Source organism: Miniopterus schreibersii (assembly GCF_964146895.1).
Source record: "Miniopterus schreibersii genome assembly, chromosome: 6".
In the NCBI taxonomy this organism is placed as follows: Eukaryota; Metazoa; Chordata; class Mammalia; order Chiroptera; family Miniopteridae; genus Miniopterus; species Miniopterus schreibersii.
Window position 1 is genome coordinate 74,880,309 of NC_138107.1, and position 23,923 is coordinate 74,904,231.

The following is a 23,923-nucleotide window of genomic DNA, read 5'->3' on the forward strand; positions in this document are numbered from 1 at the left end:
GTTGTGGGCTCGGTCAATGACTCTCTCATCATTGATGTTTCTATCTGTCTCTCCCTCTCCTTTCCTCTCTCTGAAATCAATAAAGATATATAAAAAAACAAGAAAAAAAAAAGAAAAAAGAAAATGTTGCCTAATCCAAATCATGAATATTTACACCTATGTCTTCTAAGTATTTTATAAATTTCTGCTCTTACTTTTGTGTCTTTGATCCATTTTAAGTTTTTGTGTATTATATGTTGCATTTTGCCAGATGCTTTTTCTGCATCTATTGAGATGATCATGTGGATTCCCCCCATTATTCTATTAATATACTGTATTACATTGATTAATTTCCATTTGTTGAACCAACTTTGCAGTCCTGGAATAAAACTCACTTGCTTGTGGCATATAATCTTTTTACCATTATTTCTTGAGAGCACAAATTTTACTTTCTCTTTCTTGTGTCTCCCAAAGCAATCAACAGTACTACAATTGGATCAAGAATTAATGCCCAAGACATGCAATCTTCATTGTTATTACCATCATGGTCAACATTAATATGAGCACAAAGTAATGAAAGTCTGAACTAGAATGACAGGTCCAAATGAGAAATCTCATTTTAAGAAATAAGATAAAATTTTGAGACTATTGGCCACAGGGGATTAGTAAATTTTCTAATGTTGAGTAATTCTTCCGTTCCTGGGATAAGCCTTACTTGGTCAAGTGCCTCTATTCTTTTTCCCCTCCCCTCCCCTCCCCTCCCCTCCCCTCCCCTCCCCTCCCCTCCCCTCCCCTCCCCTCCCCTCCCCTCCCCTCCTCTCCCCTCCCCTCCCCTTCCCTATTATCCTCACCTGAGGATATTTTTTTCTTCATTGCTTTTCAGAGAGAGTGGAAGGGAGGGAGGGAGGGGGGGAGAGAGAGAGAGAGAGGTGAGAGAGACACATTGACCAGATGCCTTCTGAACATGCCCCACCAGGGGAGGGGAGCAAACCCACAGCCCAGGTATGTGCCTCTGACCTGGAACTGAACCCAAGACCCTTCAGTGCACAGGCTGATGCTCTAACCACTGAGCCACACAGGCCAGGGCTATTTTTTTTAAAAAGTTTTATTAAATTAGAAAATAGCCACAGGAAAAGTAATATTTATCTTAAGTGTCTAGCTTGAACAACAAATGAACAAACAAAAGAATCTTATAGACACCGACAACAGAAGAGTGGTTAACCAGAGGGAAAGGTGGGTGGGGGAAACCGAAGAGAGTAAAGGGGGTCAAATATACGGTGACGGAGGGAGACGAGACTTTGAGGGATGAGCACACAATGCAGTGTACAGATGTATTCTAGAATTGTACACCTGAAACATAATGTTATTAACCAATATCACACCAATAAACTTAATTTAAAAAAAAATCCAGCTTAAGGAATTCCCCAAACAAAACACCTGTTTAACCAGTACACAGATCAAGAAGCAGAATATTATCAGCACCTCATAAGGGCCCCTTATGCCTCATCTCACTTGCAACCTCCGCCATCCAATAAGGATAACCACTACCCTAACTTCCAACACCACTGATCCTTTACAAAGATTTTTTTTTTCTATTAAATGCAATGAAGACTATATATTTTTAAATGAATACTTCAATTTTCCTGACACTTTAAATATGTTATAATTTTCTCATTCCAGGAACAGTAATTTCTTAAGTAAAATTATTAGCATATATGTCATGCTTTATTTTGGAACTGTCTATAACTATGCTGACCAATACAATAGCCACTAGTCATATACTACCTGAAATATGTTGTAAGTATAAAATACACAATAGACTTCGATGACTCAGTGCAAAAGTCAGAATGTATAAGGTTTCAGTAATAATTTTTAAATAGCCATTACAGGTTGTAATAATAATATTTCAGATATATTGGATTAAATCAAACATATTATTAAAATCAATTTCACATGTTTCTTTTTTAATGCAGCTACTAGAAAATTTTAAGTTACAGGTGTGGATCACAATTAAATTTCTATTGGACAACGATTGTCTGTACTATGCAATTAAATAAATGGATAAAGATTGTCTTAATATTTTATACCTACATTACCAAAAGTTCTTTTTGACAAAGATCATGCCGTAAGCTACTTTGTACCCTCTAGGACTGGCACATGCTTGATAGTTAATGGATACTTCTTAACTGTTGGTTAAACTTTATTTTTTGCTTTTTAGGTTAACATTCCACATTGCTTAGCTACATGATGATAATATTCCTAAAAGAGCAAGAAAAGATGGCAAAAATCTGTATGGAAACTGAAAGAGAAGGAATTTGGTACGAAAAATATTAGTTGTCAAAACTTATAACATTTCTTTCATCAAAAACAACTTTCCTTAATTGCAATTCCTTCTAGATTAACATGAAGTTTATATTACGTTTAGTGCAGCATATGTATAAACAAAGTATTTTTATTTTTAAAATATATATATTTTATTCACAGAGTGGAAGGGAGAGGGAAAGAGAGATAGAAACATCAATGACGAGGGTCATTGATCGCCTGCCTCCTGCACGCCCCCGTTGAGGGTTAAGCCCAGAGCTGGGGCATGTGCTCTGACCGGGAATTGAGCCTCTATCTCCTGGATCCTAGGTCGATGCTCAACCGCTGAGCCACACTGGCCGGGCTAAACAAAGTATTTTTAAAGAGTGAATCCATTTTTATATGAACAGGGACTTTTGCTTGAGTAGATAATCTATTTCTTTTTTTGCTTGCTGGCAGAATACTGTGAAACACTAGTTACTTAGTCATCACAGAAGTGTCACACTACAGATTAATTATTCATTTCACTGGATGAACGAAGAACTGTGATCACCGACACTGGCCAAAATAGCCAGGTCCTGCTTGGAGAATTGCTAAATACGATATTTTTCTTAAATTATAAATTTTGTATTATGTAGATTTTTAAAGATATAAAGTATAACTCCTCAGATTTCTTTTAGGGAGAAAAGCATAGGCCTCAGAGGATCCTGGAGTCACCTTAAATCCATGGGACATGAGACGCCTAGAGGAAGGAGACCTCCGCTGGAGAGTGATCTTTTGGCCCTAGGGAACAGACTCATTAAGAGTCACGGCCAGAGCGATAGGTGTCGCTGTGAAAGGGCAGGTGCAACAGTTTGGGAAGTGGATGGGTCCAGTGCCCCCCTAGGGACCTAGACACCCATATGTCCCAGGGGAGCTGCTCTTCCTCCGTCAATGGGTCTCAGTTTCCCTGAGCCGGCTTCTACCCCCCCCCCCCCCCCGCGTTTCTGCGCACGCAAACGTTTGGCTTCCTGGAGGCCCATCTTCCCTGCTCCCGCCTCCAGCGCTCTCAGTCCGGCCTTCCCGTCGGGCGGCTCATCCTCAGGATCCTCTTGCAAGTTCCACGGGAGAACCGACCGGTTACCGAATTAGCCGGCACTGTCAAGGGAAAACCGTCCGTCCCGGGGCCTGGACTGTGCGCTCCCGGGTCACCCGGTCCCTCTCAGCCCAATCAGTTACGGGGGAGGGGTGCTTTTTGGGCCGCTGTTTGGGCAACCTCTGCCCTAGGGATGAATGGTTGGGGTCACTTCTCAGCAGAGCCTCGGCTTCCTTTCCAAAGGGACTCCAGGCGCAGCAAGCATCACACACACACACACACACACACACACACACACGCGCGCGCGCGGAAACAGAGTGACTGAAATGTTCGGCTACGTTGCTCGCGTTCGCAGGTAAACGTAGGAAATCATGAAGACGGGAAAGGACCTCTGTGGACCCAGAATAAAAACCCAGCTTTGTCCGTGTAAAATTTCTTTGCAGCAGAACAAGTTGGTTTTCAAGATGAGTTTTGTTCTGCCAGTCGCACCGTCCTGCGCCCTGCAGACTCCAGGAGGCCCCAGCGCCCGGCGGACAGAGCCGAAGCCACGCGGGCCCCGGAGACCGCGCCCGGCGCGGGGGGCGCTTTATCCCCGCCGGCGGCGCGGGGCGCGGGGGGCGCTTTATTCCCGCCGGCAGCGCGGAGCCCTCGGCAGCAAATCACGCCGAGGGCCGGAGGCGGGGTCTGGGGAGGGGCGCGGAGGGAAGGTGGCGGCCATCGGAGACCTGGTCGGTTTCCCACCTGTCGGGAACCCGTCCCCTCCTCGGGCGCGTCCTCCCCGGGCTCCTTCCCCGTGGGCGGGTCGGCGGCAGCGCGGCGGCCCACTTCCTGAGCGCGGAAACTCGGCCGCCTCCCCCCGCCCGCCGCGCCACAGCCCTTCCCCGGCGCGTCGCTTCCTACCAGCCTCTCCCTCCGCGCCGAGCCCAGAGCCCGCCGGCGGACGCGGCGCCGCGTTTCCATCCGTCGGGAAAGAAAGGGAGGCTGAGAGGTGAGTGAGCCCCCTGGGGGAGGCGGCCAGGTCGGTGTAGGGGGTGGGCCGGTACCCGGCGGAGGCCACGCAGCCGGGGGGTCGTGCGCGGCGGCTGCAGAGCCGGACCCGAGGCGCGTGGGTGTTACGGCTGGAATCGGGCTGAGCCGGTGCGGGGGGCGGGATGGACGCGCCCCGCGCCCCCACCTCTCCCGCAGACTTCCGCGCTCGGCTCACGTGGTGCAGAGCCGGCCGGGCGCAGGGGAAACCCGCTGCGGAGGACGGGTTTTTGCTGCGGTGCAGCCCGTCCGCTTGGCACTTGGCAGGGTCCGGAGCGGGCTCTGCAGAGCAGGGAGGGGAAGGGCTGGGGGTTGGAGAGAGCACCCACCAGGGACGTGATGGCCTCCTGGCCCCGGGCTCTGCGGCGGGTGCGGCTCTGTGCTCTCCCGATTGCCCGTGGGGTGGGCGTTAGTGAGGGAGGAGACGCTAGGGGTTTGTGGAGCCGGGAGCAGGGTCCGGTTTCCTGGTCTGGGTCGGGCGCACGGGGCGCGGGGAGCGCGGAGACAAAGGCTTCCGGGACGCGGCCCTTCCCGGGGAGGCCGCCCCGAGCCGCAGCGCTGCCCGGGAGCAGGGGTCGAGCCCGCGTTCCCCAGCTCTGCATCTGCGCGGGTGGTGATCGTGGGATGACCTGCAGGGGACAGGGTCTCGGGACCCCTTCTGGGCCAGCTCCCAAACTTGGAGCAGGGAGGACCAAATAAGGAGAGTGTGCGCGCCCGCGCGCAGGCGGAAGGAGCCCAGTCGCCCCGCGCCCGCACCGCGGCTGGGCTCGGCTGCTCCGCGGCGCTGGGAGGGCGGCCGGCCCGGGTGCGTGGAGTTGGCTCCTGATTCCCAGGCCCCCGCACTCCTGCAGGCTGTAGCCCTCGAACATTAGAAAATGTCCATGTTTTGCCTCCAAACTTAAAAAAATAAAGAAAATGATAAAGGGTCCCTAAATAGATGTGTTTCAATGGTGGAGCATTTCATCTTACGCCCAATCCTCTGACATCCCGCTTTCTTTGTGATTCCCACGCACAGTGCCTGGTTACATTCTGTCACAATTAGAGGGCCCGCCTAGCATCTGCCACCGCCTTCCCTGGATCAACCCCCCCCTTCCGCCCCCTTCCCACCCATTGAGGAGCTCTGAGCTCTGTCTCTCCCCTCTACTTGCCCTCTTCTGGCCTCTCATTGTTTTTCCTCTTACTGCTTACTCCAGTCCCAGGCCTGATAAAATGCCATGGGCCTTCCAAGGATTGTGTAACAATGAGTATTTCTCCCCCTTTGTCCCCGCTAAATAATAAAATAAATCGTGCCAAAATATGTATGCTAGCAATAGTTCCTAAACTTGTTAATTTCCTACTTGTGGGGGATCTGGACAGGGAACCCTTTTTGCTCTGTAAGTGTTCTGCCTTAGTAAGCACTCTGTAATATTTCATACAAATGCAACACTGTTATATTTACTGCACTTCGCATAATAACCAGCAAAAAAAAAAAAAGATGAACAAAAAGGCAGGGGGAGAATGTGGCAGCAACAGCATTCAATCCTGGGGAGCCCCCTCGGAGCCATCATTCATAAAATGGGGATAAATAATACTTTGCAAGGCTCTTAGGATTACATGAATTAACATAGATAAGGAGCCTCATGTGTAATTAATTATAAAGAAATGCTGGTTGCCTTCCCTTCTTGAAATTGGATGAGCACACATCTGTTTAATACGATGCAGGTATTCACACTATACATAATAGTGGGATATCCATTTTGAGTCTCAATATCAAAGGAGAGCTGTGTCTGAAGTGTGTGGAGGGTGGTAGGTGGAAGGAGTGGAGAATGGTGTTAGAGAAATTTTCAGAGTGGGAGGGAATCATCAAATAGGAGAATTAGAGCCATAATCCCCTTGGACATTTCTGACCAGTGTGGGCCAATTTCCTCAACAACCCTCACAAATCCATGCCACTTCTGCATTAATGCTATCGAGAACAGGGTACCACCTTTATTCATTATAGGGCAGTGAGATCAGGATGAGATCATCTACCAATGCCCCAAATCAATTACTCTGGCTCTGAGCCATTCCTGGAGTTTAGAGTGAGGCTCTATCCAAGATACATGGGTTTAGAGTTAGGAAAGTCTTGATTCAAACAAAACTTAGACTGATGGTGCCAAAATGGGGAATGGAGGCTTGGTAGCTAAAAATGACGGCTGTCCACCATGCTGACATTTACAGGTGGTTGTTTTTTTCTACCATAATTGTCATAGTGTGTCTTTCAGTTATATTCTCTGGGTGTATTTTAGCTAATGAGTATCTCTTTTAAAGTATATCATGAATTAAGTATCACATTATAGATAAAACTCACCGACACGAAGTTCCTAATATGTGGCGGCTATAATTTTTGATAGTTTTATGCAAATGCATTAACCTAATATGTTGCATTTTATTGCAATCCAAGCTTCTTAAATTATAATATCCACACATATAATGTAGCAGATGGCAGTTGGGCTTTTAATTATTAGCTGATGGAAAACCTGGGGTCCCAGTATAGTTTAAACATAGATGTCATTCTTGTTTTTAAAAGCTACCAGGAATTAGTTACAATCTGTCTGGATAAAGTTGTTTTTTTCCAAATTGTTACCCCAAAGTAAACCATTCACACAACCCCACTATTTTAGTCCCTTATTTGATTTGGAGAATCAGGATTGGAAAACAAATTTATGATGGATGCATACTTTCTTACCCTCCTGTTGTCCTTTTCAATATAAATTACTGCCTTCTTACGGAAACTCTTCTTATTTTACTTCTTTGACTCTACTCGGTCAGCATTCTCTCCTCCACCTCTACCTGCTTTCCCCTCTTCTTGCTGGCATTTCTCTGCTCTCACTTCCGAAGCTGTTTTGCCAGGCCCTTTACCTTCCCTTTTCTGTCTCTGAGCGCTCTTCCTCCAAAAGCTCCTCTCAATTCCCCACTTAAATCAGCAGCTCTATGGTGACAACTCCCAGGGACATAGTTCCATCCCCTCTCATGCCTTTGCTCCATAAAACCAATATTTATTGAATTGTACTCTTGGTCCCAGACAATCCAGCAGACAGCATTACTGCCTGATCCCTGCCTAGAGGAGCTTACCACCTGGTGGTGAAAGCGGAGAAACTGGTAATTCCAGTAAAATGAAATGAAGAGGGTGGATGGTGCTTTGGGAACACTCAGTGGGGGCGCTCTCCCACCCCAGGCTCTGTGAAAGGCTGGGACCCAGTCTGTGGGAGTTAGCCCGGAGATAAGTTTAACAGATCCCATTATCTGAGGGTGGATGGCCTTCGCCATAAGCTCTCTATTGTAGTCAGGTTGTACTGAGCACTGTCCAGGGAAGGACCCATCCCTGTGTGTGACCCAGAAGTCATCATTACACTGACCTGACGTTATTAAAAGAGTCTTGTATACATCTGCCTTCCCTTCTAGACTGTAGGCTCCCGGGGGAGGGAGTGCGCACCTTTGTATGAGTACCTCCAGCTCCTGACTCAGGGCTTGCTTTTTCCCTCTGCTGCTATGCGTCCCCATGCCTAGAAGACCCTTGCCCACTGTCCGCCTGGCCTGCTCCTCCCGTGACCTCCACGGAGCCTCTGGGGCTTCCTCCTTTGTACCCCCATAGTGCCTTGGACCCACCCTCAGAGTGCGGTCAGATTGGTGTGCATTCCAGCCTTTCTCTGCTTCGGGAGGGTGAGTTACCCTGAGGGCAGCTCCTGTGTCATCACCTTTGTATTTTGATGGCAGCCGCACCCTGACGAGGATGGGGTTAGAGTTAAGGGGGTGCAAGGAACGTGGCTGCCTCCTTCCCCACCGACTGCTAGGAACAGGCTGGGGCCAGCCCCTGGAGGGAAAGGAGGTACTCTAGTGCCCTTGCATCACACAGGTATTTTTAGGAAGAGGAGCGTGGTAATGTAACAGTGACAAATGCTACATAACAGAAGGAGCCCGTGGGTTGGGCAAGATGTGGTTAATGGGATGTAGAAACGGCAGTAATGTGTTGACTTCTGTTTTCCCCCCCTCAGGCAGCAATGAATGTGGATCACGAGGTTAACCTCTTAGTGGAGGAAATTCATCGTTTGGGTTCAAAAAGTAAGTATTATAACACAGATACAGTATTTCTGTTGGGTTGGCCTCAGAGCAAGTAGGACCAGCTTTTTTGGTAGAAGCCTAAGGAAAGGGTCACCAGGCCTCAGGACACAGTTATGACAGCTCTGCCCTCAGTCCCAGGTGACAAGTGCCCTCAGCCATGAGTGATATCTAGAGACACAAAGTTATTGGGGTACGGGGATTCTAATGAGAAGAATGGGTGAGATATTTCATTATCCTTTGAATGGGACAAAAATTGCTGTGTCTCTTTAATCTGGCTGCTTTGGAACCTGGTAACTGAATCAGGTTCAAAGTTTTATTTGTCACACTATTAAAATTTATTTTCTGATTTATCCCCCCCCCCCCCCCGAATTTTGCAAACTTTCAACTAACTGGGGACTAAGATTGAAATTATACTAAATCGTCTTTATTTTCTCCAAATTCTTGAGTTTTACATAATCAGATGTTTATGTACATATAACAAAACCGTCCTCTAGGCAGTTGGGGGCTTTTCTGTCAGCTTTCTCTTCAGCAGCACATAAGAAGCTGCCATGAAATTAGTAAAATTGGTAGTATTCCTAATTCTTTTTCTAAGGTGAAATGAAAGTAACTGTTGTGCTTATATCTTTGGGTATTTGTACATCTCAGGTAAGACATGCAAGATTTGGGGGGCATTTTGAAAATGTAGAGAAATAGACATACTCAGCAACAACCAGGGTAAAGGAACTCAGAGTTATAGAATTACATCATGTAAGTGCCAGGCGGCTTTAAATGACCTCGTAAGAGCCGTTTTGTCATTCTAGCTTTGATTCTTCTTACTTACAGCTCTGTCTGCTTATGAATCACAAATCATTTGAAATAACCAGACTTATTATGGAAATTCCATTAAGCCGTCCCTGTCAAAGGCCCCCTGTAGTAGTTTTCTATTGCTGCCGTAACATTACCACAAACTTAGTGATGTGAAATGACACATTTAATACCTTAACAGTGATGTAGGTTAGGAAGCCTGTCTTAGTTCATTGGTGCCGCTGTAACAGAATAGCACAGATTGGCTTTTAAAGAGCAGAAAGTTATTGCTCATAGATCTGGAGGCTAGGAGTCCGAGGTCAGGGTGCCAGCACAGTCGGGTTAAATCATCTTCCAGGTTGCAGACTTCTTTTATTCTCACATGGTGCACGGGGCTGGGACTTCTTTGCAGCCTCTTTTGTAAGGCATTAATCCTTATGATTCATGACTTTAAATCCTTACACCCTCATGGCTTTAGCATCTCCCAAAGGCCCCCCCTGCTAACATCATACCTTTAGCAATAGGAATTTAACATAAGCCTTTTGAAGGGGACACAAACATTCAAACCATAGCAGAGTCTGATAAGGGTCTCCCTGGGCTAAAATCAGGGTGTTGGCAGGGTGCTTTCCTTTTCGGAGGTTCTAGAGAATCTGTTTTCTAGGCTTTTTCTAGCTTCCAGAAGCAGCCTGCATTCTTGGCTCATGGCCCCTTTCTCTGTCTTCAAAGCTGGCAATAATGCTCACATCGCATCACTCTGATTTTGTCTTTTTAAAAAAAGTCCTCACCCAAGGATATATTTTTATTGATTTTAGAAAGGAGGTGAGAGGAGAGAGAGAGAGAGGGAGGGAGGGAGAGAGAAGGAGAGAGAGGGAAACATCGATGTGAGAGAAACACTGATTTGTTGTCTCTTGTATGTACTCTGACTGGAACTGAACCCGCAACCTAGGTATGTGCCCTGATCGGGAATCGAACCCAAAACCTTTTGGTGTATGGGACAACATTTGAACTAACTGAGCCACCCAGCCACGGCTCCCTCTTCCATTTTTCAAGGATACTTGTGATTATATTAGGCTCACCTAGATAGTCTAGGATAATCTCCCCATTTCAGAGTCCTCAATTTAATCACATCTACAAATTTTCCTGTGCCATGTAAGGTAACATATTCATGGGTTCTGGGGATTAGGACGTGCATATCTTTGGGGACCATTATTCTTTCTGTCATGTCCCCTTTTTGGTCTTCTCTAGTCACTTTATTTCTTCATCAAACCAGAGTCATCATCACTGAAATATACCAAGAAAAAAATAAACTAGGCATATAAAAGTTGGTGTGGACTCAACAACCGAGTTTAATCATATGGTCAGTTACTATTTGTTGGGAATCTGTATGTGCCAGGCGCTGTGTAAGTACAAGTAACATAAAGTATGTTCCTGTCCCTCAACGATCTTACTACTTAGCTGAGAAAAATAGATTAAAAACTCATGAGGCAATTATCAGAAAAAGGCAGTTTTACCAGGCCTTCTTGACTTACCTGTCCCTGATCATGGATGACTTAGGAGTTGGAAACTGTGAAGTGCTGACATCCAATTCACTATGGTCCCAGAGAAAAAGGTTATTGAAAACTGTAGTAGTTGGGGGCACTCAATGAATCCTTGACTACTAGGTAAGACTTGGGAGTGTAGGACAGGTCAGTTCAGGAGGAAATGCACGAGCTGCATTTGGGATGTTTGTGGAGAACACCGAGGAGACAGTGGAAGATGTCATTTATTTAGTTCCTCAGTCAGACCAATGAACAATCTTTCCTAACCCCATTTTCTCCCGCCCACTTCATCACACCCACTTGGTGGAAGTTTGCTGAGTCTTGTTTTCAACATTGATGCCTCTACCTGTGGTCCTCCTTCCTACATCCCTGATTTATCCCGAGCTCTGTGAGGTCATGTACTCCTGGGAGTAGTACTATTGTTTGGTTTATTAAAGGTATTAAAGATGTATTTCCAAAGGTTTGTAGCATTCTTTTTTCTCTTAGATCTTTCTCCGTGCCAGCTTGTGTTTATTGGTCAGATTCATTGCATTTAAAAGTCAATGCAGTTGACTCTATTGCTTCAGCCTCTTGGCTAAGGTCAAGTGTAAAAGTCTAACCTCTCTGTCCCTAGCACAGTGTTATTGTTCTACAAGGGTAAACTGAGCCCACACTTCAAAATTAGCAGCTTTACCCACTAGAAGACAACAAGGCAATTATCATCACTTCTATAAAGATGAGATATTTTGAACATTGCAGTTTCACCAGGCCTTCTTGACTTATGTTTCTGGTAATGGATGACTTACAAGTTGGAAAATATCTATGGAGACATGTTATCTACTGACAAGTTACGGTAAATTATTCAAGTTGTGTGGAATAATTTTGATGAATCTAAATTATGATATAGATGAATCATATTTAGACTAGTCTAAATATGATATATTAGCTGAAGATGGAAATTGATGAATTTAGTTTTGTGTGTTTCTTTTAAAATAATTTTTCCCCCCTCATTTTCCATTCAGTAGAAAAGAATGAAGTGGAATGAAATGATTAGGATTATTTGGAGATTTAAATTCTTTCATTCAACAAATATTTCTTGAGTGCTGCTTTTGTGCTTAAGTGCTGGAGATGTGAAAATAAACAAAATTCCATCTCCGCCCTCGTGGGTCTCTTTAGGCGGCAGGAAGAGAGACGGCAGCCTGGAAGCAGGTGTTGGGAAGTGGGTGAGAGTGTGGGCTCTGGCGTCATACTCCGCGAGCGAGCCGCAGTTCCTTCACAAGCTTGCTGTGTCATCTTGGGCACATCACTAAACTTTTCTATGCCTTGGTTTCCTTATTTGTATAATTACAATATCCTGTTTTGATGGTTCAAAGATACTTTTTGTTTTCACACTTTGAAATATGTCAAATAAGGATGTGTCTTTATTTGAGACATGGGGTGCTGTAGTTAGATTGGCAGTTCAATTGGAACATAAAGTAATGGTCCTTGAAATCATTTGTATCTTTGATGTAATGAGGATTGAGTTTAATGACTTCGAATGCGTTGAATAGTTCTAGCAACACATTAATATCAATAAATGTTAACTATTATTACTATAATTGATGTTGAGTGTTTTGACAACTATTTAATTTTCTAAGAAGAGCTATTAATGCAACAGAGAGCTCCTCAGAAAAGGTGACATTTGAGTTCATTCTTTAAAGGAAAATAATTTAGCTAGGAAAAGGGTTCGGGGTGCTGGGCAGATGGCTCAACGTGGGTAAAATTACCGAGGCAGGATTTTTCATGTCACCTTGGGTAACAGCAAGTTGTTATTTTAACTGGATCAAAAGGTGGGTGCAACGGATTTATCAATGTCCCCCGCCAGAGCGGTACATTTGTTACAATTGACAAACCTATACTGACACATCAGGCACAGTCCGTAGTTTACATTAGGGGCTCAGTCTTGGCATTGTACATTCTTTGGGTCTGGACAAATTTATAATGACACACATCCATCATTACAGTATCGTTCAGAGACTTTGCACTGCTCTGAAAACCCTCTGTGCTCTGCCTGTTCATTTCTCCCCCACCCCCCAACCCATGAAAACCACTGATCATATTACTTCGTTCTAACCTTTCTTCACAGTTTTCCCTTTTCCGGAATGTTCTGTAGTTGGACTCACTTAGCACGTAGCCTTTTCAGATTGCTTTCTTCCACTCGTAATATGTGTTTAAGGCTCCTCCATGTCTTTTCATGGCTTGATAACATTTATTTTTAGTGTTTACCTCAATTTTTAACATCTGTATTAAAAACTGGTCTCCAATCTAGATAATCTAGGGACCTTGGTAAATACAGATTTCTTCATTTTTAAGGTCATCACTTCATCCCTGGGAGTCCTGAGTACATTTAGAACACACTTAGAGAAGCATTGCTCCGGACCTAGGGTTTCTCTTGTATTTGTTATTTTTATTGATTCAGCAACTAACATAACAATTGAAAAATCGAAATTTAGACAGAGAATCATTGGTCCACGATAGTAGCACTGTAACACATTCACCTTTTGTAAATGTTTCTTGGTTTTCTTCCAGTCTTTGTCCAGAGGATATACTAAGACTGGGAGGTATGCAACATGTTGTATTTATTTCATCAACTTTTTGGATCTGGCAAGACGTTACATTGAATTTATGACTGTTAAATGTTAAATTCTGATTTTGATTAACCTATAGTTAGATGTTTATTAAAGATTATGTAAGTCTTCCATACATAGAGTAAAGAAACAGACTTTACATTGGCTAACATTGTGTTTTCTCAAATTAGATGCTGACGGGAAGTTAAGTGTGAAATTTGGGGTCCTCTTCCGAGATGACAAATGTGCCAACCTCTTTGAAGCACTGGTAGGAACTCTCAAAGCTGCAAAACGAAGGAAGATTGTTACATACCCGGGAGAGCTACTTTTGCAAGGGGTTCACGATGATGTTGACATTGTATTGCTACAAAATTAATGTGGTTTGCGTATCATTGTTTATTGTTATTTTCTGGTAAACTGGAATATTTTCAAGTCAAAGGAAAATCATGAGCATACTTAATGTATTTTTATAGAACTTTGTAAACAAAAGGAGACTCATTTAAGAAGTCCATCCCTTTCATATCTTGAAAGAAAATTTATGTATTATGCTATAAAATAAACAAAACTGATTATTTTTCTCAGGAATCTGGTTGAACAATGTAGGCACGGGCTTTTTGGTGGGCGTGCGAGAGTGTTTCATAAATTAATTCTTAAACAATTTCTGTAGACAATGACATTCTGTGAAAGCAAGAAGCAAACAACAGACCAGCTCCCACAAGGAATATTATAATGTTTATGTAATAAAAACCTGTAACTATCTTAAAAGTTTCTTATTGTCTTATTTTGTCATTGAAGATTTATGTGCCTCTCAGAATGGAGTTTTTGCTTCAAGAGTAGGTAACTGCAGTGAAAGTTATCTTAATTGAAGAAAAATTTTCCTAAAGCTACAGAACAGTTTAAAAATTAAAAAGTAGGGATGGGTAGTGTTATGATTGGGCCGTATGAAAAAAATACTGATTTTGATGTCTGTTGTGTGCTTATCATTGAGTTAGGGGACACGCCCAAAAGCATAACCTAAAAACTTCACTTTCTAATTGGATTCGTTAGACCCGCCTGACACAATACAGGATTGTCTAGAATTGCATGTTGCAGCCTGTGGCACAGGATTGAAAGTGATACAGAATCTCAAGGAAGGTAAAATCAGTGAAAGCCACGACAGTTGGCAAAGATATCATAGAGGAGGCAGAATTTGCATGGTCAGAGTTGATTATCCAGAGGGGAAATATGGGACTGGTGAGGGTTAAGATGGGGACGTGAATTAGCAAGGAAATCCATAAAACCGTGGACAGAATCCAATGTAAATGAGAAGGAATAGTCAAAAGCCACCACCATGTGGGCTCAGTGACTGCGAGAATGTGTTAACAGAGATGGGGAAACTGGATGGAGCAAGAAACTTTAGGGAAGTTTCACTTGAGCGCAGTGAACTGGAGGTGGCTGGAGGAAATGAGTAGTAAGCAGGGGAGGATTGGGTTCTGGAACTCAAGTAAAGGTTCAGGAGTATAGACACAAGAATCAAGGTTCAAGATTGAATTTCATCTCGGTTATATAGATTATCATAATTCTGTCTTTACTGTTACGACTAAATTGAAAATTTAACTATCAGGCACTTAGAAAATAAGACAGACACAATCTACAGGCTTTGTAAAAGCCTAGGCTGAGAAATTGAAACAATCTTCAGGGAAAAGTAACCTGGGAAACTTGTGACTTACAAACTTTTTTTGAGAGGAGGCAGACCTCATATAATCAAAGACTTCTTTAAAACAAACTACAGGAGTAAGTTGAAATAGTTACTCAGTGTGTCATTTTGTTTCGTGTCTTTTTGGTGAGTATCAAATGAAGTTTCAAAGTTTCAAACCATAATGATTTAGAATTTGAAAAATGCCTTCCAGAAAAGTTATATCCATGTGATTATTTGGAGAATAGCACTCCTATCTGCCGCTGACATTCATGTGCAGTTTTATCTGTTGTCCTTAGGTCCGAGATTCCTTTGTAACGGCTTCATATATGGGTAGTAGTTTCCTCTTATTTGGATCCTGGTCTTAAAAATTCAAAACCATAAATATTCTTTCTTAATCTTTTTTGGCCATAAGCTGCATTCTAGTTAATCATTTCAGTAATGAGTGCCATTGGCTATAGGTAGGTGGGAGTTAAAATATTATAAAATGTACATTGTCATTCATGAAATGAAAATTTATAGCATCTACTTTGAGCAAGTCACTCTGCTAGGCATTATGGATTATTAAAGCAAAGCAAAATAAGAATAAAATTGATTTCAGTTTTCAAAGAAAAACTATTTGCACAATATATATTAAATATAGAAACGTTGCATAAATGATATAGGGATACAGGTATACAAACAATGAATTATTCCAGGGTGGGGGAAGGGCACTGAGATGAAGTAGAGTTTATCTGAAAGCTGCAGAATGATCAGGAAGGATTTTACTTGTGGTTACTGCCTACAAAGATAGAGAAAGGCAAGTAACTTAAGGAAGGAAGGAGTATTGAGAGCTGGGGCTGGACAAGTTGGTTGGGGCATTATTTTGAACCCTTGGGACAGAAAAAACAATTCTAAGTGTGTGTCTTAATAATGGTGAGTTATAAAGAACTGAAAAACTTATATAAAACATAATTTGATAAGTACCAATATTTATGATACAACTTTACTTGTAAGTTCCGTAGGAGTGCTATTTTGTATATTGAGATTATGTAAGACAATCTGTAATTATAGCTTATAGTCTTATTGAAGGATGGCTCATTGAAAAATTGGTTATCACTTTTGCACTCAAATTTCCTAAGTTCCCATTACAGAAAATCCAAGCGCCTCTTTGTGTCCTGGAGTCACAATTTGAAAGTAAGTTCTAGAAATATTGATTTGAGGAATCTGTCTTAATTGAATACTAATATGTCAGATTCTTCCAGTGTCTGAGCTGCTTCCTGCAGCTTCAGACAATAAAGAGAAAAACGCCTGTGGACTGAGACAAAATGCAAACGTGATGGCCAAGGAACAGGCCTTCTTTCCTGTGTTGCATGTGATATGGGCCTCACCAATTTACAGCCTCGTATATCTAGAAAAAGTCCAGAGAAAGACATGTGCTGTTAAGTTATTTATCAAATAACTTGATTATTTATCAAATAATCTTGGCATTTCCTCTTCCTTAGCAAGAGAGAAATAACTTCAAAGAAAACTCACTCCTCAGAAGTTGTTTATGAGGAGAAATCTGAAATGACTATATTTTTCAGGTGATGATTTCATATGAAAACCCATATCTTGTACGTTTTGTTTATCTCTAGCTGCCTCAAAAAAGGTTTTGTTAAAAAATTTATTTTTCGCCCCAGCTGGTGAGACTCAGTTGGCCTGTGTGTTGCCCTGTGCACCAAAAAGTGGCTGGTTCTATGCCTGGTCAGGGCATGTACCCAGGTTGCAGGTTTGATCTCTGGTTGGGGCGTGTGTGGGATGTTTCTTTCTCTCTCTCTCTTGCCCTCTCTCTCTGTCCCACCCTTCCTCTCTCTAAAATCAATTAAAAAAAATATTTTTCTGTAGTTCTTTTAGTGAAGACACTTTGGGTTGGAAGGAATGGAGACTCACTTAGCTGGGTAATAGGGATCAGCTATCAGGATGTATGCGTGCAATTAGGAAGATGCCGTAATTAACTCACTGCAATCCAACGTGGGGAAATGTTCCATGGTGGGGTTTCTGGAGTTGTGGGACACCTGACCACAGAGCAAAAGCTTTCTCAACACCTAAATGCTCCAGAGATTCTGACTGAGTAGAACTGGTGGGGCCCAAGCGCTTCCCGGAGGAAGCATCTCCTAGGCTGGTTCCTGTGCGCAGCCCTGGCCAAGAACCATTCCTTGGGCCATTGGAGTCCCTGTTAATAACACCGCTCAGCTGTTTTCATGGCTCCAGTTCTATCTGTTGGCTTCTCCTCTTGCTTCTGATTAGGTTTCTCATGCTTTATCTTTTCTCTAATTCATAGCTTCACTTCAGCTTCAGATTGCTCCCTCATTCCTTTATTAGTGTCACTTGCTTCTAGCTGTCTCGTATGCTGTATGTCTGAATTAAGATGCTCAACAGAAAGTCTGAGTAGCTCAGTTTGTGCCGGGCCACTCCGCTGGTCATTGGCCAGCTTAAGGATCGACTGGCCAGCTGCCCTCCGCTGGCGCAATCAGTTCTGGCCGAAATGGGGAGGGGAAGGCGTGCAGGCCACAGCTACCGCCAGGGTCTGAGCCCAGCTGCCCTCGACGTGCCTGTGGGGCTGGCAGGCAGTGTGCGTTCTAACAAGACTCCTCAGGCGTTCTCTGGTTTATGGGAGACCGTGAAGACAGTAACTTCCAGCTTGGAGAATATGCATGAAAAATTCCCCCTGTAAGCATAAAAATATTTCCCCCACATGTTGTACTTTTAGTATCCATGATAAAGAAAATACATAACACAGCCCTAGCTGGTTTGGCTCAGTGACTAGAACATTGGCCTCCGGACTGAAGGATCCCAGGTTCGATTCCGGCCAAGGGCATGTACCTCAGTTGCAGGCTCAATTCCCGGCCCTGGTCGGGGCATGTGTGGGAGGCACCCAATTAATGTGTTTCTCTCACATCGATGTTTCTCTCTCTCTCTCTTCTGTCCCTTCCACTCTCCCTGAAAAGCAATGGAAAAAATATCCTCAGGTGGGGATTAAAAAAACCACACAACATAATACAAAATACATACTACAAAAATAGAAAATACGAAAAGCTACTATGACTTCAGCAAAGATTTTAAATGAATTTGCATTTTATTAACCATAAGATCAGTACCTATACTTTAAAGATAACAGTACATTTATTTATGTATATAGGGCACATCATTTATCCACAGAAAATGCTTGTTGCACATATGGTTTCCTAGATTCCTTGAAACAACTGTAGCTCCTTAGGGGTGCTAGGCCCACAGGTTAGGAATGATTTGTGGTGCAATCACCACAGATCCTATATCAGGAAAGCCTGCATTTGAGCCTCAGGGTTTACTACTCACTAACTTCATTTCTCAGAGTCAGTGGTAGTTCTACATTTCCTCCTCTCGAATCTGGGGAGGCTTGTGACTACTTTAGCACATGGAATACAGTAGAAGTGATGCTAGTGATTTCAGAGGGTGGAATCTTTGGCTCTCTATTAATATCTCATAGTAACTAATAAACTGCTGGGAGGCTCTGGGTTGGTGGGCAGTGTTTGACAACTTGTACTAGTGAGCTTTGCTATGTGGTAACCAGATGGTAAACAAGCTTTTCATTGTGAAAATTCCAAATGTCAACATTGAAGGTCGTGTGTGTGTGTGTGTGTGTTTTGTCTGAAGCCATTCATTTTCTCTTGAGAATAATTCAGCTGTTTTCTCCCTGGGTATATCTCCTGGGTGCTGGCATTCTGGAGGCAAAGCAGGGGAAGAGGCTGGTCCTGCTCTTCAGTCAGCTTCTCTGTTCCCAGCTCTTGTCATTACCCTTGCTCTACACCACATCTGGGGTCTCTGGTGTGAAACTACTTGCTGTCCATTTTCTAAAGACCTTAGTGTCTGTGTAGTTGGGAGGAAGAGTTGCCTGGATTCATGGAAAGGGAGATGGCACCTCGGGAAGGTCCATCAGCTCAGTGTACAGATGATCAGCCAGCTCTGCTGATTTCAGTCATACATCTCCTTTCTGCCTTAAGGGTTCCCTGGAAGTACCATGTTCTGAGCCTTTCTGGGGTTCTGTGGGGGTGGGTTGGCTCAATTCCTGTTGGTATCTCTATACACAGGTGCTTAGGTGGCAGATTTCTCAAGTCTACTATTATTCTTCCAACTGCTTTGTAACCTCCAAAGATTATTGATATTGCATATCAGCTATTGTCTCCTCTCACATTCTCTTTGTCCTAGTGAAATTTAAACTTTCTTCATTTATTTGCTGCAGTTAAGAACAGGTTCAGAGCTAAAAAAATATTAAAAAGCTGGTCAATTTACCAAATTTTGCTGGACGATCTCTTATTTTTTCTTATTCCTAAACAGTTTTCTCTAATCTTTTTTTCTCTAAGATTCCTGGGAATCTCAAATGCAGGAAATCCAGAGTTCATTTTTAGTTTTGCTTTTTTTTCACCCGTGTTGGAGTCACTGTCATGCCAGTTCCCCAGTGTATGATACATCTGAAACCCTTTCAAGACCAACTTTGCCTGATTCCTGCTATCTCTGAATGCTTCAGCCTCACATCATCCAGACAAAGATGAGGAAGGATCGGGACAGTAGGTGCGGGTGCCAGGAGGAGCCCAGAAAGATCTCAACCCTGGAGCACGTGGGATTTAGGCCATTAGCAAACACAATCTAGGCTCATATTTTTCTTCATGAGCATGTGTTCTGCAGAAACTAAAGAGGAAGTGGGAGAAGAAATAGCACATCACGTCAGGAAATGGTAGATATTGCAAAACTTAAAAATGGGAGTAGAAAACATAAGAATTATTTGGGAACAGAATTTATTGGGACAACTTTATCTAATTGCCATACAATTCAATAACAATTATGTATCTCATTAAATAGGTGCCAAATGCCCAGCCAGTAAGGCCCAGCGGTTGAGCATTGACCCATGAACCAGGAGGTCACCGGTTCGATTCCCAGTCAGGGCACATGCCCGGGTTTCGGGCTCGATCCCCAGTAGAGGGCATGCAGGAGGCAGCTGATTGATGATGTTTTTCTCTCTCATCAATGTTTCTATCTCTCTATCCCTCTCCCTTCCTCTCTCTCTAAAATCAATTTTAAAAAACATACATAAAAAAAAAAACAGGTGCCAAATTAATTTTGTGGAATGCACTCTTTGATTAAGATAGTAAATAGTCTATACATATATCCAACATTTATTGTTGTTGATGTAATCAGCAGAGAAGGAGCTTGCTGACACCTGGCTGCAGAGAGAGGCAAAAGGTACTAGTGCCCAAAGGCCATAATGAAGGTGAGGTATTTTTGGAGCTGGAGTTAACCACGGAGTTCAGTACTTTACCATGGCAGCCAGGAAGCACTCAGCAAATCAAGGAGCTAAATCCTTGGCTTGGAGTGGTGGGCACATCTAATAACCTCTAAGCCTTGATTTCTCCTCATGTGCAATATGGGGGAAATAATAATACCTACCTCTTAGGATTATTGTGAGGATTAAAAATGTCTGAAGTATAGTAATTGCTCAATAATTATAGTTGTTACTATTATTTGTCTTGGTAGGGACATGGTTGTTGGGGTTGTAATTATTTTTGTTATGTGTTTCATGCAGTACTGAGCATCAAGGGGGACTTCTGGCAAGCAGGGGAAGTGGTCACAACCAAGGTTTCACTGTATCAGACTTTCAGGGGAGGAAAGGAGGCTTACTGCAAGTCATAGGACTAAATTCAGAGACACATTTATAAATGATAGCTTTTCTTTTGGTGGATTTTTGTCTGAAGGCCAAATTTCCTCTTCCCATCACTCAACATACCATTGTCCAACCTATGGAGACTTTGTATTTTTGTTCACTGATGAACTCCACTCCCTAGAACAGTGCTGGCACCTAATAGATGCTTAATAAATCATTGTTGAATGAGTGGATGAATGAAAGGGTGAATGGATGAATTAATTTAGCAGAAGAGCTTGGTTGCTGTTCTGAGCATCAGAAGTATGCTCATGTATCATGGTCACTTACAACTTAAAATAACAAGAAAGGATATGGGTTGGCAGTTACAATTCTTTGATTTGGCGGTGTGCTATCGTTTTAAAAAAGTCCGTTTTGGCAGCTTTTATTATACAGCATTTGGATGATAAATGAGTACTTTTTTACAGAAAGGTAACTCATGACTCCTGTATTTTATGAAATAACAAACCTTTCACTTCATTGCCAGGTTTTTAGAATATGTTTCATAATTAGAGAAATAAAAACGAGGCTTTGCAAGGCTGTGCCAAAACTGAAGTTTTGGGATGGATCCAGAACGAACTAGTCTTAGGCAGTGCACATTTGGGAACTAGAGCCAGCCCTACATACACACAGGAGCTTGTGAGGCAGGAGGAGAAAGGATGGCAGCTGCCTTCCTAGAGAGTTGTGGCCATGGAAGCTTCCGCTGTGGATAGACCTGGCTGATGAAGCTGTTGTTGAGTAGGACATTCCAAGGTCGTTGAAGAGTAAGAGTGGGGAATGGTCGATTTGGATAAAGGTTTAGAGAACTTTTACTTTGGAATGACAGTCAGTTTGGAAATTTGGAGAGACTTCAAATTCTGGGTTGAGTGAGAGGAAATGACAAAGATAAGACTAGACTACAGAATTAAGAAAAGGGAGCTCATGTAGTGGGTCTGGGGCAGATACCAGTAGAATAGGAGCAGGGAAGCAAAGGACCTAAAGGAACAGTTGTTTGCATGCTCTATGTTAGTACCTTGGTTTGCAAAATGGGGTTCATTGTAGGGTCCTCACGAAGAGCCCCAACTGATCTAAACATCCTAGGCATTTTTTTGGTGCTTAGGGGCAAGTTGCTTTCATTTTACATAGGGCTAAGAGGTGCTAACTAGTAACTACTAAGGAAGCTAAGGGTTGCTAAATTTAGTTGTTTGTAAGCTAACTTTAATGTAACTATCAGAGTTGACAAAGCACCTAATTCAGTAGCCTACTGACAAAGCTGGTTAGTGCTCAGCACTGCACATTTACAGAGCTCATGTTGCATGCTCAGGTCATGATAGCTGGAATTCCCACACTTTTTTGAGGGGGTGTTTTTTAATGGTGTATCATCAGTGTTTTATTGAGTCGATCATGATTTCTAACTGCTACCATTCTGGCTACTTAACGACTAACTGTGGACTTATCTTTGTTATTTTAAATTTGTTGGTCATTTGGTTAGCACAAGTGGTGAGACATATTTGAGGCAATGGTATTTTTGGCCTATAATTTCCCCTAAATCTAGACTTTGAGATATGAATGCCCCATAGGCTCTTGCTAGAGTAGATGTGTACATAAAATCCCCAATAAGTGCTTATAGAACTATAGTTTATTTTTATCACTCAGTTCTTTCTCCTACTAGAAAATGACACTATTTGGTGGCCCTTGGATCATTTTCCTTATTTAAATGTGTTCCAAACTCTTGATTTGGTTCTCAGTGTCCTCTACTCTACTGTTGACTCCCTGTAAATTATTCTTTTTAAAAATAAAAATAAAATCTTTATTGATTTCAGAGAGAGGAAGGGAGAGAGAGAAACATCAGTGATGAGAGAGTCATTGATCAGCTGCCTCCTGCACGCCCCCGACTGGGCATGGAGCCCGAAACCCAGGCATGTGCCCTGACCAGGAATCGAACCACCATCTCCTGGATCATAGGTCAAAGGTCGATGCGCAAGAGCTGAGCCACACCGGCCAGGCCCTGTAAGTTAGCCTTTATTTCAGTTAGTGTATCCTTCATTTTTGACCAGTTCTTTTTTATATTGTTGATGTTTTCACTAAGTTTCTTGAAATTCTCACTAAGTTCCTTGAAGTTCTCAGTTATCTTCTTGAGCATCCTATAACCATTGTTTTGGACCCTATGACTGGTAGTTTTCTTGCTTCCATTTCATTTAGTTCCTTTTCTGGAGATTTCTCCTGTTCTTTCATTTGTGATGTTTCTTTTCCTCTACATTTTGGCTGTTTCCGTGTGTCTGTATCTATGTATTAGGTAGATCTACTATGCCTCCCAGACTTGGTAGAGTCCCCTTGTGTAGCAGGTGTCCTGTGAGGCCCAGTGGCTCAGCCTCCCCAGTCACCTCGGCTGGGCTTTCCAGGTGCTCCCCTGTGTGGGCTGTGTGCACTGTCCTGTTGTAGCTGAGCCTTGGTTAATACTGGCGTCACTGGGAGGGATTGACTCCCAGGCCAACTGGTTGCAGGGATCAGCTGCGACTACAGTGGAGGAGCTGCTGTGCAGGAACTGATCCTGTGGAGCAGGATTTACTTCAGCAGGGCTTTGGTGCTCACCGAGTCTGCCCCTTGAGTGTGTCACTCGAGGATGTGGTAGGGTTGTAATCCAGCGTGGTCAAATCTGACCATTGAGTGCACTGGCTCTGGGGTCTCCTGGGAGGTGCAAAGTCAGCCTCTGCCTGTGCCTTGTCTGGGGCCGCCCAGCATAAGCTACAAAGCAGTCTGCAGATGGTTGCTACTTGTGCTGGGCTTGGAGGTGCCCAGGAGAGGCCAAGCTGTGAACCAGGATGGCTGCCACTAGTGCCAGGCCTGGGGCCGCTTATCAAGCTGTATGGGGCCCCCTGCTGCTTGTTTGAGAGATTTTAGGAAAGTCCTAAGCATGAGGCTCAGAGAGGCCCCTTGCACAGAAAAGTCCCTGGAAACCGCCCGGATGAGCCTGCAGGTGGGGAGGGGCGGGGCCTCCGGGAATCACGGGGCGGGGCCAAAGGTGTGAGTCAGGTGCTGGGGACTCAAACATGGCGCCTGCCTGCTGGCTGTGCGGGAGGACTCGCCAAAGGAGCCATGGCCTCCGCCAGCCCTTCTGCCTGGGAGGAAGCCGCCCTCCACCTCTCGCCCCGACTTCAGGCAGGTTAGTTCCCCCCGAGTGTCCCGGGTCCTTTCCGGCTGCTGCCCGGC

At 43.7% G+C, this 23,923-nt stretch overlaps 2 protein-coding genes across 2 annotated transcripts in view; one reads left to right on the plus strand and one right to left on the minus strand.

The window, feature by feature from the left end:
* Positions 1-4,338, minus strand: part of REPS1 (RALBP1 associated Eps domain containing 1) — a 93,668-nt gene extending 89,330 nt beyond the window's left edge. Inside the window, exon 1 of the mRNA XM_081141067.1 lies at positions 4,256-4,338. Coding sequence (XP_080997193.1) covers positions 4,256-4,315 — 60 coding nt within the window. The 5' untranslated portion in view covers positions 4,316-4,338. The remainder of the gene's footprint in view (positions 1-4,255) is intronic.
* On the plus strand, positions 4,253-14,132 carry ABRACL (ABRA C-terminal like). The gene is made up of 3 exons (XM_081141069.1): positions 4,253-4,343; positions 8,395-8,461; positions 13,559-14,132. Exons 2-3 carry the CDS (start codon positions 8,401-8,403, stop codon positions 13,741-13,743), a joined length of 246 nt encoding a protein of 81 aa, XP_080997195.1. The 5' UTR covers positions 4,253-4,343; positions 8,395-8,400; the 3' UTR covers positions 13,744-14,132.
* Positions 14,133-23,923: the final 9,791 nt, after the last annotated feature.